This window comes from Pyrus communis, chromosome 14, assembly GCF_963583255.1.
Source record: "Pyrus communis chromosome 14, drPyrComm1.1, whole genome shotgun sequence".
NCBI lineage: Eukaryota > Viridiplantae > Streptophyta > Magnoliopsida > Rosales > Rosaceae > Pyrus > Pyrus communis.
This window is the reverse complement of record NC_084816.1, coordinates 12,332,310-12,349,454: the sequence shown is the minus strand read 5'-3', so window position 1 is coordinate 12,349,454 and position 17,145 is coordinate 12,332,310. Positions and strand designations below refer to the sequence as shown.

The 17,145-nt window shown below is 36.5% G+C and overlaps 1 protein-coding gene across 1 annotated transcript; it reads left to right on the top strand.

The window, feature by feature from the left end:
* Positions 1 to 11,811: 11,811 nt before the first annotated feature.
* LOC137715494 (uncharacterized) lies at positions 11,812 to 16,922 on the top strand. The gene is made up of 9 exons (XM_068454840.1): positions 11,812 to 12,043; positions 12,149 to 12,318; positions 13,076 to 13,177; positions 13,344 to 13,400; positions 14,388 to 14,468; positions 14,772 to 14,806; positions 15,285 to 15,374; positions 15,485 to 15,644; positions 16,398 to 16,922. Exons 1-9 carry the CDS (start codon positions 11,926 to 11,928, stop codon positions 16,512 to 16,514), a joined length of 930 nt encoding a protein of 309 aa, XP_068310941.1. The 5' UTR covers positions 11,812 to 11,925; the 3' UTR covers positions 16,515 to 16,922.
* Positions 16,923 to 17,145: the final 223 nt, after the last annotated feature.

Sequence of the window (17,145 nt, the reverse complement as noted above, 5' to 3'; positions counted from 1 at the left end):
TTCCACCATGAAGGTATAACATTTTCCTTTATTATCATTATATAAATAGCACTGTCTTTAAACAGCATTGTATATTGATTATTGCTCAATTTGTAGTTGTATGCAAACCATGCAATGGTGTTTGATACACATGTCGATGACAATAACATACTTATAGAAAAAAATACACATGCCGATGATGAGAATGTACTTATGGAAAAAGATGATATACATGAAATTACTATCAATAGGGATGACACTAATCAACATAGTGCAACAACTAATCTTGTTGAATTTGATGCTCCAAACTAGCAACTCATTGCAACACAAGATTTTTGTTCCACACCATCTAAGTTTTCCCCAATTGTCAGACCACTTGTGATTGCAACAAATGGTATGAATGAGAGTGCAATTGAGAAGAGCACCCAGCAGTTAAGAATGAGTGAAATGGATGTTAAATGTGAAATAGCTGAAATAAAAGTGGATTTACTGATGGAGTCATTGATGATTGTTGATAATGATTTGGAGGCTACAAGGATACAAATAGAATCACTAATTGAAGAAAACAAGAAACTGAAAAAATTGTTGGCTGAAATACAAAACATGGGTTTATATCTGTCGGTTCTAACACAGTGTTCCATGTACAAACGAATTAAAACAAGAGACGGTAGGAGAAGGCACATGCTACCTGATTTTAATTATGGGAGCACTATCAAAAAGTGAAATCCCAGTATGAAACAAGCAAGAAACTCATCTGAGAGTATTGTTGCAGCCCATGATATCAGTCGAGAAAAGGTAAGAGTTGATGCAAATAAGCTATGTAAAAAGAACAATGTGTCAGAACCAATTCATAGTATAGACCCTCACTTTGATGAGCCTATGCGAACAATGCTTGAAAAGCCGAAAGAGAAGAACACATATTGTGATTGTGCTTCTGAGATTGTTGATAAGCATCCACTGGTACAACAAAAACGTGTTATTATTGATGAGGGTGAGAACTATGAAATCGATGTTGCTAGAGAAATATTTGAACTTAAGAAAACCCCTGTAGGGCCATATTTGAGGATAATGACTTTAACAGGCTTGAGAATTTTATGAATAGTGACTATTTAGGGTAAGAAAACTATACTTATTAGTTACTATTGTATTAGGTCTTTTTTTTCTTCTCTTTTTGGTATGTTGTTGATTGTTCAAGTGTTTTTATCAATAGAGTAATTGTCTAATTTTTCAAACAGGACTCCATTATGGAAAAGTGATCAAGCTATCGTTCTACACGAGGATATTCTATTCTTACTCACTAACAAGGCGATCATTACCAATGTAAGAATATTACAAAATTGATTAGAATAATGATATATGTAGTTTTTATAATGTGATTTTTGAATAATGATTTGACGTTGCAGATAATTAATGCATATGGAGATATCTTACATATACACCAAGCATAGGATAAGAATATATTTAAGGAATCTTATTTCATGTCTGCATATATATGGGTTAGGATGGATATTTTAGTTGTTTTCAAATTTGTAGTATTAACTTTGTATGGGTGGTGATTGTAGATGCAAATTTCCGCCTCATTCTTCTTGGACAAAATTGCACCTACAAAACAATTAACATCTTAGAGTCAAGGCCTCACATGCCCACGATGAAATGGGGGGGGGGGGAGGCTTTGGCCGAAGAACCTCCGATGCCAAAGTTAGAATTTAGAGAGAAAAGTGTTTAAAGAGTTTTTGGAGTTTTGCAAGAGTGTGGACTTAGGTTTTTAGAGAAAAATGGGTAGTATTTATAGGGCATGCCCAGTCCCCTTTGGAGAAAAGGTGGCCGGCCTTTGGGATGCTTTTTGTGTGCATTTTGTGGTTTAATGTGTGAGTTATTTGGCAATTAATGGATTAATTACATAATTAATCCATTAATTAGCCAATTAACACTTTTTTGGAATGAATATTTTGGAGGTTATGAAATAATTACCTTGTGGAAAATATAGGATGAGGATGGATGAAATAACTTTGAATTTGTTACCTATTTTGGGCACTTTTGACTTGATTCTGGAATGTTTGTCCACCGCTCGCGCGTAGGAATTCCGGTGCTCTTCAAGGGTAATTTTGTCATTTTTGCCCAAAAATCTACGTGTCGCCTCTTGATTATTTTTGGCTCCACAGTGATAATATGGGTACATTTTATATCATTGTCATGCTTACAGGATTTCAAGATTTCCAACAACATAAAGGCTCTTGAAACATTTCTTTATAACCCATTGCTTAAAGTGTTTGGCAAGTATGACATGATATTCTTCCCTATAAGACATGGGTTCAAAGACCACTACACACTTGCTCTACTTGACACCATAGAAGGGAAGTGGTACCATTACAATCCATGCCTTTCGAAAAATGAAAATCTACATAATCCATGATTTAACGATGTTGTTCAATTGGTAAGTTATTTGTTTTCACAATGAATGAATGCTATACAATCAGTAAATTTTAAATTTTCACGCTACATCTACATCACCCTCCTCTTGTATGTATCAAATAACATTTAGACAATTATTTTTTTGTGTCCCTATTTTTTATTGTTTTTATCTTTCGGTAAACGTTGATTCATTAATATCAATAAAAAGTAAGATGGTGATGGAATTCCTAAAACATCATCAAAAACGTTCAAGATATGCACTTCTTGAGGGAGTTATTATCAAGGGTTTATTCCACCTTGATAGTAGTCCGGTTGCGGGGAAAATGTACCCATTGTCAAATGATGAAAAATTTACATTTGAGAGTATAAAGGATATCAACATTGATTGGCCAATGGTGTATGTCCAAAAATGCCTGCAACAAGCTCCAGGCTCGTGAATACATTAACTAATTTTGTCATTCCTATTAGTTTGTACCTAAGAAATATTCATATATTAACACTTTATGAGGATGATGAATATGCAAGCTTGATTGTGATGTCTTGGTGTTATACTATATGGAGCACATGTCAAAGATGTGGCTGATAATGAAAAATTTTGATGAGGATGAACTACTCGAGTACAGAGCAACATTTGTTTGTGCATTTCTGAATGATGAATCTAAATGGAGGCCACCAACATACAGTCAGGGCTATGTATCCAATATTCGATACATTTAGATTATAGTCATGTCTAATTATGTTGTTTTTTACTTTTGACGTTTTCATTTTTGGTAAAACATATGATATATTTTATGGGTTTATTAGATTGTTTTTTATGAGGAACTAGTGACAATTGAATTCCACAAATGTGTTCTCGTGCTTATATTAACTAGTTTATGTTCATTAGTGTTTTGTTTTCTTTTTTTGCTTAATATACAAAATTAAAAAAAATGAATAACAAGGAAAAAAAAACATAAGGAAAACTCCATCATACACAAAGGGAAACGATCGCATGCATATCATAATGTACCCCATTCAGAATCTCTTTATTTTTTTTATAGGTGGAGTTCAAAGGTTTGTCCAAAGCAAGTTGAAGTCATGCACTCTACCCCCTGTGCATATATGAAATTGGCTTGTACCCAAAATAACACATGTTTGTACGTAAAATGGTGCAATTGAATTATACCCCAAATTATGCAATTGACTTGTACCCAAAATGATGCATCCTTATAATTTTGCACTATACCCCCTGCCTATAGTGATGCCATTGAATTGCACCCCAAATGATGTAACCCCCACACCACCTAGTTTGTATGGCTCAACTTCCAAATTTCTTAATAAAAAAATGAACCAAATTTGAATCCGTAGAGAAGTAGCAAAATTATTATACTTAGATTAAGTTGGGTACAAACTTTAAACGTAAAAAAATTATTCAAAGTTTGAATAAAAATAGTAGCAGCAGCATAAGCTTATATCAGTATTGAACAAGTTCTTTGACTGTGATGGCCCACTTGATGACACCGACCACACACTAATGGTCTAGCTTCCTCCTTGGTAGATTTGATACTCTTAACCCTTAGTCTACCAAGTTGCTTCCTTATTTTAGAAGGCTTCACTATAAACTCTGTATCTTCATGCATAGGAAGCTTATCTATTTAGGGAATACGTTGAATTGAAAATGAATACGAAGACTATTAGTAATTAGCGCTGAAATAATCCTCAACGTAATCAAAAGGATTTGCATCATTTTTCAAGACTGCAACAAGTGCGAATAAGCAAGAGAAGCCTTTTACTTGCCATCATTGACGACATGAGCAAATTCGACTATCCAAGTCGACCATTAATGAAGTATCATCAGTTTGCACTTCAAACACAAACTTACTAGACTGTCTAACAAGCCAATGTTGCAGTCTCTAATCCTAGAAAGGTTAAGATCGGCCCAAAAACCATTGAGTGTATATACATTGGTTATGCTTCTAATAGTAGTGCATACCGATTCCTTGTACATAAATCAGAAAATGTTGATGTACATGCGAATTCAGTAATTGAATCAAAGATACATCAATTTTTTAGAATCTATTTCCGTGTAAAATAGCATGAAGAACTCATGATAACGGTAATCTAAAAAATCATCAAGGTCAATTTGATCATAAATCTAGCGAACATGAGGGCAAGATTAAACCCAAAAGAAATAAGAGAGCGAAGACTTCAAAGTCTTTTGGCCCTAATTTTCTTACTTATTTGTTAGAAAATGAACCACAAAATTACAAGGAAGCAATGACATCTCTTGAAGCTCCTTTATGGAAAAAAAAAAAGCCATTAATGTTGAAGTGGAAAGGTGCAACTTCAACAAATTCAAGAAGAAGACATTGAAGTTGTTGGATTAGGAAAAAGGTCACGCACTCTTGGACCTATGAGTACGTTTGCATCTGCCATCAATCCTGATTCTTCAAATGATGGAAGCAAGAAGACGTGGCAACAAACATCCATGATGCATTTTGAAAGGAAATAGCACATCAAGTGGATCATATATGTGGCTTAATGGGTGTATGAAGCCGGTATTCATTTTCATGTTATTAATAATGATAGCTTCAAGTGTTTGATGGAAATGATTAGTCAATTTGGCCCAGGTTACCTACCTCCAAGCCAATACAAATTAAGGGAGTCAATATTGAAAGAAGAGGTAGAAAGAGTTAAAAAAGTCACTCAAGAAGCATGAAGAAGATTGGGCTTCGAATGGTAGCTTAATCATGAATGATGCTTAGAGCAACCGAAAAAGAAGAAACAAAATGAATTTGTGTCAAAAAACACCATATTTCTTTCTTCTAAGGAATGATCTAGTGAAGCACACATCAAGGAGAATATAACTTTGAATATGTTGACAAGTGTGTTGAAGAAATTGGGCCTCAAAATGTGATTTAAGTGATGACCGATAATGTTTCTAACAATATGGTGGTGGCAAACGTGATGAAAAAAAGAAGCCAAATATGTTTTGGACATCATGTGCCACTCATATTTTGAAATCTCATGCTTCAAGGGATTTGTAATCTCCCTAGGACAAGGCAAAGACTTTCACTATTTTCATTTATGCACATTATAAAATTATGGCATTGATGAAGCATACCAAGAAAAGACACATAGTGAGGTTCAAAGTCACCAGATTTGCAACTTCTTTTCTCACATTGCAAAGCTTCAGTGACAAGAAAAAAATACTTAAAGGTTATGGTTACTAGTGATGAATGAGAACAATGCAAACATTCCAAGAGTACAAAGGGGAAATTGGCATATGCTACTATAGTGAGTGCACATTTTTGGAATGGAATCTTACTTTGCTTGGAAGTGTTTGGTCCTTTATTTAAGGTACTTCAATTTGTGGATATGGATAAGAGGTATTTGTATGGTGTTGGGGGACTTTTAGGTTGAGGTGGACTTGGGCTTTGAGAACATCCTGTTGTCTTCCTTGGTCTAGATTCATACCAAATTCCAGAATATCTCGAAAGAGTTGGCTTGTCTTAGGAAATACCCCGATAATATCAACAACTCGAAGATAGCATGATTGATCAAGATAATGACTTACTCAAGTAAAACATGGTGTGAATGTTAGAAGATTATCGGTTTAGCATAAGAGAGAATGGATTTGCATGGTTGCATGGCGATCTTGGTTAGATGATTTAGGTTTTCCTAGGGTGATAACAAGACTTCTAATGGCTGGGATCTTCATCAGATGACTGTGGGAATTACTAAGGTTGCATAAATGATGATTCTTGAAGCTTGAAGTATGTTTCTAAGCTAAATGGAACTCTATGGGCTTATTTCCTAGGTAGTTATCTCCATGCCTTACCTTCTATCTATCCTCTATGCTAATGTTTTCCTCCCTCCTTTTGTAGATGAAAGGTTTTTCTCTAGGTTTCAAAGGAATCTCCCTTTGTGGCTTGGCCTTCCTTTTTCTTTTTCCCTAGCTCTCCTACTATTCCCTTTTTGGTGTAAAGTAGCTACACTGTTGAAACCTACAGTTTGCTTCTTCCCAAGGCCTGGCTTTCTCAAGCTGGCCTTCCTCAGGTGCTACTACTAGCAGTGAGCCTCATGGCTTTCACACGTTGGTTGTTTGTGCAAGCTAGGAAGAAAAGTTAGCATAAAATGCTTTACTTGATGGGTTAGCATATATTTAATGCAGGAATCTAGTTTAGTCTTAACTAAGAGGCTAGTTAGGGGAAGAGGTAAACTAGACTAGTTCTCTCTCAATGTTTGACCACGTGAAATACAAAAGAGTATGGCTTTGGATCCTTGCCCTCAAATAGCCCAAAATCTTCCATAACCCTGATTTCACATAGCCCCAATAACCTTCCATAACCATTCACACCACAATTCACTTGACAAGCCTCAAATATGTGACTTAGACTTAGCATGAATAGTGACTAACATGAGGAAGCTTTGTGTGATGAATAGGCACGAGCATATCAATTTATGTAAATATTATGCTGAATTACCATGGCATGGCATGTTTGTAAATATATTCCTTATTGATCTTGCACCTTGGCATGTATTTAGGCTTGAATGAAGGCTTTGCATGATAATTGGGACTTGAGACTTGGTTGGATTGGTGTGTGACATTTTTGGACCCCAACATATGGAGAGCTACAAAAAGCAAAGATGGAGATTAAAGAGGCATTCAAGAACAATGAGGCTAACTATCAACTAGTTCTCCAAATTATTGAGGAAAAAGCTCGTGAGGAGCAGTTGATAGTCCATTACATTTGGCGGGCTACCTCTTGAACCTTTATTACTTCATTGAAGATCAAAGCATACAACATGATCCAATTGTCATGAATGAGATTTTTACTTATGTTGAGAGGTTTTTTCCCGATAACTATCAGGTTCAAAACCACGTGATAAATGTTCAATCCATAAGTATAGAGGAAAAGAAGATGGATTTGGAAGACACAAGGCCGAGATTGGATGCGTTGAGAATGATGACAACTATAATCCGAGTATGAATATTCACATATACTTTTTTTTTTTTATTAAATATGAGTTTACTACTTATTTTTCATTACTAACTGTGTGTTTTTTCCTTCATTAGTTGCTTGGTCGTATAATTATGGAAATGTTATACCTAATTCGCAAATTATGTCTATAAGGATTTTCTCATTGACTACAAGTTTATCTAGTTGTGAGAGAAATTGGAGCACTTTTGAAGGTATACATACAAAGAAAAGGAATAGACTAGATACAACAAAGTTAAATAATTTAGTCTATGTCCAATTCAATGTAAAGATCATGAACAATAAGAAAAGAGAGGAGTAGAAAGCGGACATACTACTTGCAAGTAAAGTTAGTATGGCACAAGAATGGATTGTGGAATGTGGTGATGAAGAACTTGAGCTTGGTTTAGGAATGGATGGAGTTACATTGGAGGTAAGGAGTTCCCTAAAGTTTAGGAAGAGTTCTAGAAATGTTGAAGTAATAGAACTTCATGAAGAGGATTTTGTATCAGATAAGGACACATAAGAAAAAGAGGAAGAAGAAGATGATGATGATGAAGTTAAGGTTAAGTCCGACACAGAGAGATTATATACAAGAAATTTACCCAAATCCACCTAGGCTGCCTAGGCACCTGCTTAGACCCAGCCTAGCTGCCTGACTAGCACTTAGTGTTTTTTAGAACCTTGCTATTTACTGACCAAGTTTTTCAGATTCACATTGGTTTCATCCTTCAACTTTTTAACTAAATAAACTAACAGGTCATTGAATCCAAATTTCACACTATCATCATTATCATTTCATTTGCATTTGTTAGTGTTGGTCTCGGTGTCACAAGTTAAAGAGTTCAGGAGGAGTTGTCATCTTGTAAAGACTAAAGATGTCTCCATCTCGTGCAAAGTAAGGTTTCACAAAGGTAAAACTGCTCCGTAAATTAGATCTAGAAATTATGCCTTATGGTACTTTGTAAGAACCTTATTTGTGCTAGTCGATTGGACATAGTGGAGTCCTAGGTTTTTTAACCCAGAGATAGGTTTTTCCGGCCAAAAACTCCACGTGTTGTTTATTATTTTTCTTGTTTACATATCTCACTCTTTGCCCATCATGATTTGCAGATAGATATGTCTATCAACTAAGCTTTTCAGAGTTAGAATGTGCACTGAACTAGACCTTAGCTATCTAGGAACACTTCAATAAACCAGGTTTTAGATTGATTACTTTCACTGTTGGTAAACTAATAAATTTGATCTTAGTTGACTAGTATTGTTGACTAGTCAATCAAGCATAAAAGGAATACGACAAATTATTTTGTAGGTACAATTTCAAATTGGTTTGTATGTACAAATTCGTCAAGACTGAATACGATAGATTTTTGTTACCACAAATTGGTGCTTTTATTTAGAGTATGATTTAATTCTCGATGAAGTTCTCGGAATTCCTTTTGGAGATTCCCCTTTGAATTTTTGTAGGGCTAACAATCTCCAAATTTTTAATTCCTTGAATAGTGTGCCCTAGAAAGGAAAATATGGTTGAAATTTTCAAAACCACAATGAATGACACTCCTTATATGCCTGGATTTTCACCCACTGACGAAAACCCTAGGAGGGATCCCAAACTGATTCTGCAAAAAAAAGAATCACTGATCAACATTGACTCATCAACGGTAGCAGGTCAACGTTGACTGGTCAACAATCGCGAGTCAACGTTAAAGGTCACCAGTTTAACTCCAATTAAGCTGGTTCGAGTTGAGTGGAATTTTCGTCGCCTTTAACAGAATATTTCGTCAAAAGTAACGAAATACATGATGCTGTTACATAATATTATGTTGTCTCCTTTCTTATGCAGGTAGCGCCGTAGCCATCTGTTTCACCAGAATCTTTGCCTAAAATTGGTTTTTGGTTGGTTTTCTACAAGATTTTCAAATCATCCTAACTTTCTCATTTCTTAACCAAATTTCACATTTTTTTTATATCAAAACGAAGCTAGAGAGAGGAGGAACACAAATTTACCTACTTGGAGCCCAAAAGTGGCCGGAGATGATGACCTAAAACTGGCTAAAAAAACTTGGCCAAAAAGACGAAGTTCGAATCTTCTTACTTTTAGACAAATTCAAACTGGAAATGATTCAATCTTGACCTAAGGGTGAAGGGAAGTTGATTGGTGATTTCAAACCCTTCCAACTCAACAGAAATAGGGACAGAAAACTTGTCGAAAGTTCGTCTTTATTAGAGCCCGAGTTAGAGCTTTTCGGGCTTGGTTTTCCACGAAACAAAACTCTTATTTGAGTTTGTGGTATTAAGGGGATGAAGATGATGCTGTTTTGGGAGGTTAGTCCATCGAAAAATGGAGGTGGTGTCATCTTCCATGGGTGTAGGTCGGGGGAGTGAGAGAATTGAGGAAAGAGAAGATAGAGTTCTGGTTAGTGACCCAATGAGGAAAAGAGGGAGAGATATAGAGTAAAGGCGTGGGCCTTAGTGGCACGCAGTCTAACGCCAGAAAAAGACAAGCAAATGTGTCCCAAATTGTCCTTGACATGACATGCTTCGTAAAATCTTCCTTCGGGGTCCAAATTCCATTTCGCTTGCGTTCGTGCATTAGTAGTGTCGAGTACTACAAGAATACATTAAGATACAAGTTCACACACGTCACATTAATCACAAGTACAAGGTCAACAAAAGTCAACATTAGAGTATTTTGGTCAATTTAACATCAATGAAAACAAAATTACAGAGAAATTAGGAACGACTCGTAACAATAAAGGGAAGTGAATGCCAACCAACATCTTAGTATTCACTTTCCCCCTATTTTCCATGAGTCACTAAACTATTTTTCAAGCCTAGACTTACCTAACACAAGAAGGGCAAACGATTTCTTATTCCCAAGCTTCCTTTTCCACATACCAAACGAGGCTTTAGATTTTTAATTTTAATTTTGGGTAAAGTACAAAAAACTACCTCAACTATTGGTGTCACGACACTTTCATACCTCATCTTTTTAAAATGAGAATGTCATACCTCAACTTACGAATTTGTGTCAATGTCAGACCTCCGTCAGTTTTTCTGTTAAGTGCTGACATGGATTAAGATAGGCTCCATTCCTTAGTCCAACTAGATTAAAAAATAATTAAATATTATAAAATTAAAAATAAAATTATTTTTTTATATAAAATTGTGGGATCCACCCTCTATCTCTCTTTCCTCTTTCACCTTTCTTTTTTCTCTCTCTGGACAGCAACATCCCCAAAACCCAGACACCATAATCTCTCTCATCTCTCATCTCTCTATCTTCGGTGGCTCGGAAATTGACGAAAGGTCGACACTTTTTGTCCCCAATGCCATGAACTCCCTATCCTCCCTCACGAAGCTACTGTGCCTCATGCCATCGGGAATTCCGAAGCTCGGATTCTTTGCCACCAAAAACCCGTCATCAGATTCCCCGACCCCTTCCCTGCAACGCCACGACATAAGTGTCGGAGCCCTGACCCGAAGAGAGCAAAGCGGATTCGAGCAAAATCTGCACCTATACATTATTATTGGCTTTAAAATCTTTGTCGTTGATCTGAGCATCAGAATGTGAAGAGTTGGGATTGACGAAAAAGCTTGGAACTCTTGGACGTCGTCGGTCTCGGGGTATGCGATGGCATCATCTTCGTCATCCTCGTCGTCAGCTTCCGGGATCAGGATGATCTGAGACATTGGAGAGAGAAAAGACTCGGGGTGATGGTGTGTACTCCATTATTATCTTCTTCTCGAATTTGGCAGGCTTGGATTTGGGTTTCTGCTTTGGGGTGGTTTGGCTTCGGACGACGTCGTTCTGGGCGGCGTTGTTGTTGAGGTTCTGGTGGATGGGGGAAGAGTTGCAGGTAGCCCAGGGAGAGATAAGAGAGAAAGTGAGAGAAAGGAAAGAGAGAGAGGGTGGTGGATGAAAGTTGGGGGGACGAGTGGGGAAGGTTAGGGTTTTCTGTTTGAAAATGGGGAATTAGGGTTAGGGTTTGAAAGGGACGGCAAGAGGTAGGGGAAGGGAAGAGGTGAGGGATGGGGGGTGGGTTGGGGAAGGTTGCGGGGACGGGGAAGAGTTTGGGGTTTGTCGAACAGAAGAAGAAGGTTGGTGCTGGTGGAGGAAGGGGTGGAGGAAAGAGGAGGCCCGCACCCCTAGGCCATTTTAATCTTTTTTATTCTTCATTTTTTAATTTTATAATATTTAATTTTTTTAAATGTATTTAATTATTTTTTAATCTAGTTGGATTAGTGAGTGGGTTACGTTAGCATTTAACAGAGAAATTAACAGAAAAACTGACAGAGGTCTGACATTGTCACAAATTCGTAAGTTGAGGTATGACATTATCATTTTAAAAAGATGAGGTATGAAAATATCATTCGACCCATAGTTGAGATAAATTTTTGTAATTTACCCTTTAATTTTATACTTTCAGATAGGAGATTGGTTTAGGCCGGGAAAAATCCTCTCTCACCACCTTATCTCCAATAAAAATGGAACAGCCCCGTTTCCTTCAAAGTTCATCATTGCATTGCGGAACACACAATTAGCCACTGAGAGCATTGGCAGATAGGGACAATGGAGACCCTTCTCAGGGTTGAGTCCTTCTCCTTCCCAAGAACCCTTCCAATCCCTAATCGTTCACTTCCCAATCGAATCCGAACTGTCTCTGCCCTCAGAACAACCCCACCTCCTGGTAAGCCACCAAATCGATTCCATTTCTGCAACCTTCAATAAAAACGCTTCATTTGGCAGTTCTTATTTATGGGTTTTGATTGCTTTTTTTGTTCTTGAATTGCAGTGAGTGAAGTTGCAGAGGAGGACGTTCTGCAGACATTTTTCAAGGAAAGGCAATTGAATGGAGACTTGGTGTCAAAAGTTTCTGATGTGTTTTGGAAGCGGGAGTTTGCCAATTCTGTGGATGCTAATGATGGTGCCGAATTTGGTGATACTCCTCAGCTAGCAGAGCAGGTAAATTTTAGGAACCGGAGCTGCTTAAGATTTACATAACATTCCCAAGTTGTAGTCAATGTGCCTGAGTGTTCGGTTAAATGGATATCAAACCATATTATTTTGGAATATCCTGGGGTAAGTAATAACATTGCTAATTTCGGATTTATGGGTTTGAATTCGTTCTGTTGATCTCATCTTAAGTGGATCAATCGCTTTTTCGAAACTCTTTCCTTGCTTGCTTCACTTCATCTCGCCTATAGTTTGATAGTATGGCACATTCTTTCTTTCGTAACATAACTGTAGTAAAAGAGTACGTGATTCTTGCAAAAGAGTTTCGTAGTTCATTAATTTTTTGGTCGATAATGTGATTTTTGCAGAAGGGTTTCGTAGTTCATTAACTGACTTGAGTAACTTCATAACTGGTGCTCTTAGTTTCTTTACTTACAGAGGGAAAGTTGTATGAAATCCTGAGGAAAAGTTAATGTAGTCGCTGCGCAGGTTTTGACCATTGAGGCTTAAACCTTGTGAGCAACGATTTTTAGATTATAAATCAGTGGGAAAGCGGGATGAGCATAATTAAGGTCTGTAGGGCCTTACTTTTTGGATTTATTTTCCAGATAGAATATAGATAATGCTTTTCTTCACCGGCCCTAGGATTTGGTATATCCAATTGCTAAAACGGCATTGTATTTGTTTGTTTCAAATTTAAAATGGTGAGTGAAAAAAATGTATTACTTACTTCTTATTCTATTTTTTGTGGATCTAACTTTTTTAGGTCACTGAAAATGATGCTGGTGGATTTTTGAAATTGTCAACAACCAACGAGTGGGTTCTAGGTGACATATCTGCACCAGTAAATAGAAAAGCCAGAGCTAAGGTATACTTTCGTTGCTTATCTTGGCATTCTAATCTTTGTTTTATGTTTGCTATGCTTCCATTGTGACAAGTAAGGAAGAGACAGACTGAAAATTTCATAGTTAGTTTCTTTACAAGGGGAGATTTGATATTTCTCTGTTACCTTACTACCTTACGTAACTTTACAGGCCTTGCAGAATGACAGTGACAGAAGGAGGAAACTCAACCTTCTTCAGTATGAAGCTGTATGATACTTGAACCCAGTATGTTCCTTGGTGTTTTGTTGCAAGTCAATGGGTTATGTCGATGTATTTTTTTCTTCTTTTCATTTTTCTTCTTTTAAGTTAATGAAAATTGTAAAATGGGCACCATGAAATCAGAACGGAGGGCTAAGCAAATTTTTTTTTTTTTTTTTTTTGGGGCGCGGGGAGGAGAGAAAAAGGGGGGGGGGCGCTTCTGTACAAATAGAATTACCACATTGTTATGACAAAATTCTATTAGGAAGCTATCTATTGAAGTAAGATGAATTTTTATTTAGTGTGCTTGTGTCTCAAATAGATTGTTCAATCAAATTTACGCTTTCATGCGCTGGATCTACTATCAAAGTAAACTTTTAACTGTTGACTCTTTATATGCCTTTTGTATCCTAAACAAATCTATATGGTTGAGTAAATCTTAGGAGTACTTATTTTCAATATGAGTATCTTGCTGGTTAAAAATTGTTAGTTTAAGTATTTTGATTGCACATATCATGTTTTGCGTGGTTGAATGAACATTCAATGATTGATAAGAGTAGTTATCTTGCTATATGATGTTTATATAAAGAAATAACAATATTTAAGTATCAGTCACACTGTTATAAATTAGCCAAATCTATGCATGGTTTATTTCCACTAAAAATGACATTGTGGATATGCACATCGGTTCATTGATCGTGTTGACTTTATCTCATTGTCAAATGTTCGTATGATGATAAATTTTCTAGCATTGGTTACACTAATTCCATTGCGGATGTGCACTTTGGTTCCATTGGTTGGCACTTGGCAAGTTGGCAGTTAACATTGTTGTGTGTATATATAAGTGTACATGTTTATTCTGTTTGTTGGCATCTGACATTGTTGAGGCTTTGTTTCTGTTTGTTGCCTTTTGGTGTCAGCATGAAATATATCTATATATATTGTGTTTCTTAACAGATACAAAAATGAGTGATGATTCTCTGTCCTTTCCTGCAGTTACAGAGGGAATTAATGCTGTTATCCATTGGTATTGGAACTGCATGTACTGGGTATTGCTTAATAGCATTGTCATCCCAGGTATTACCTTTCAAGAATAAAACACACTAGCCTTAAGTTTGAACTTACCGATGACACCATGCTTAGGGCGTACTTTCACGAATTCTGCTAGGAGTACTTTGTTTAGTTGATGAGAAGAATATAGGAATTAGTGCCAGGAATATTAGAAAACTGATGCTGACCAAATATTTGTAATTTCCCGAGCGTCATGACCTATTTTCCACGGTAGATTGCTTTCATTCACCTTAAGTTTACACTAAACGGTGAAATAATGTAGTTTATGTTTCTGGGTATGGAGAACTAACTTGCAAGTCAACCACACAGGCCGCTATCAGTTATGCCACGGGAGTTCTTTTCAGGTTTGTTTATACAACTTATTAAATTGAGGTTATTTTGCTAAAGCTATAGCTTGCACCAATAGTCCAGGCACAATTCTTGTTTAATGAAGTCTACAATGATTTAACAACTCTTATTCCATTTGTATTATGCTTTTGGTTATTGGTTTACCTTGGGGGTTTAATAATTATTTTAACAATCTTGATTAGAATATTAAAAGGAAAGTTGCTTAGAATGGTACTTTGATGCGCTAGTGCTACATATTTATTCTTCATAAAATGTTTGACAAAAAGTTGGTAAGTGTTTTTCTTGAGAAGACATGTTTGGCGTGAATGAGTTAATAAGTATTTTTTTTTTTAATTATTTGCTGTAATAGTGAAGAGTTCTCTTTTGAAAGAAAAAGGTTGAGAAGAAAAGAGGAATTTTCGCTTTGTTAATGTAGCTCCTTTTGTTTGTGATTATCTCGAATTTAACTTACAGGCTGTATCATTTTCAATGCAGTTGCTTGTACCTTAAACTCTTGTACCAGCAAGCAGACAATATATCCAGAGACGCAGTCCCTCAAATTTTTAGGCAGAGGAAGACTAAGAAGTAAAAGCAAAAACATCTTCATATTAATTATTGTAGAAGTTGCTCTTATTCTTTCTGCTAAAAGTCCTTGCATTTGATTTGCTCAAACTTACATTCATCCTCTCATCCAGAATTGGAATAAGAAGCGAGGATTTGGAGGATTTTCTAGAGAAAACGATAAAGGGGTGTGGTATTGCGCTTTCATCTCCAAGGCTTGTAATACCAGCGGCAATATATGGATTGTGGATTCTGTCTCATCAAAAGTTTGCCGGTGATCTGTTTGATTTCCAGGTAAATCTTGAAGCCGTTCTTGTGCCTTCAGATTCTTTTCTGAAAGAGTTTTTCTATATAAACACCAACAGTTACCTAAGTTCAGCCGATAGGTATCTTCTTATTAAAATAGAATCCAGCCAAAAAAAATTTAAAAAAAAGAAAAGAAAAGAAACTGAAAGCTTTCCTTCCCTGATCAGGCCCTCCTCCCTCTTTGTACGTTGCCTCTCCACCACCACCACTCTTCTTCTCTTTGTACCCGGTACCCAGAAAAACTGAAGACAAAACATCCCTCCCAAAATGAAAAATTGTGATTTGAACCAAAAACAACAAAGCAATCTATCAAATAAATTAAAAGCATTAGAACCTTGATCTTTTCTGAGCAAATCCAATAAATTGGTGGATGGCAGAGCGGCACTTATTTAGTGTTTATATATAAGTTTGTCTAATAGAGCTCTCTGATTTGGGATTGCAAAGGGAAAAACAACACGAAACTGATTTGTGCTGCAGTGGTAGAAGGAAGAAGAGTAGTGGTGGCGGATGAGGCCACAGTGAAGAGGGGCGTCTGCCGTGTTTGTTTTTCATATTGCTAATTGAAGGGTGATATTGTATTTTAGGGTTGAAAACACATTTAAGTGGTGAACTTAGATGATGCGTGGAGTATAAATAGAAAAACTCTTTCTGAAACTATGCATTGACCATTCCTAGAAAGTCTGAAGAGCTCGTACTGATAAAATCTTGTTTCTTGTTTACACAACTGCTTCTTCATTACAGCTTGTGCCAGCTATGCTCGGGTTGTTTGTGTATAAGGCCGCTGCGCTATATCAAGTTTATAGAGATAACGAAGACTTGCAATTTATCTTTCCGGATAATGAAGAAGGCTCAAAGTGACCGAAACATTTGCTTTTTGCATTGTGATAATTTCACAAGCAGAGTCTGATGCCTCGCGCTCCCTGAAATTTTGCCCCGCATGTTCTCCTTCTCGTCAGTACCTGTATTATATCTTTATGTATAGCCAAACACGAAAAGCATCTTCCAGATAATCTGAAGAGTGAAATGAAGTAACGTGGTCTGGGGTGATACACGGTTGATTTCTTCGTTCAGGTTAGTTTCTGTTAGTTGTACCTGTAGTTACTTTGATCATGTTTCTCCAGCAAGATCTGTCCAAATGTTGGCAATTTATTATTCATCAGTTTATCCTCAAGGCATGTTTCGTAAAACCTACAGTTTAGAACAAATTGTGCGCTGTAAAACATGCTTCGGCCATTCTAATTGAAGCTGACAATTTTGTTTCTAAGATCCTGTTCTCTTTAATCCTGTCAAAATAATTATTGTCAATTGGTTCAAAAATATTCAATGTCATAAAAGTTTAAGGTGCCGGTGCTTTATTTTTAGAGTGGATGATGCGGTAATTGAGGTCGCGGGTACGTAATGCCTCGGTAACGTGGGTACCTTCTTATTGATGTCAAAATATTTCTAACTTCTCATTCATGTTTAGGCATGAAACTTTTGGTTTGTTTTT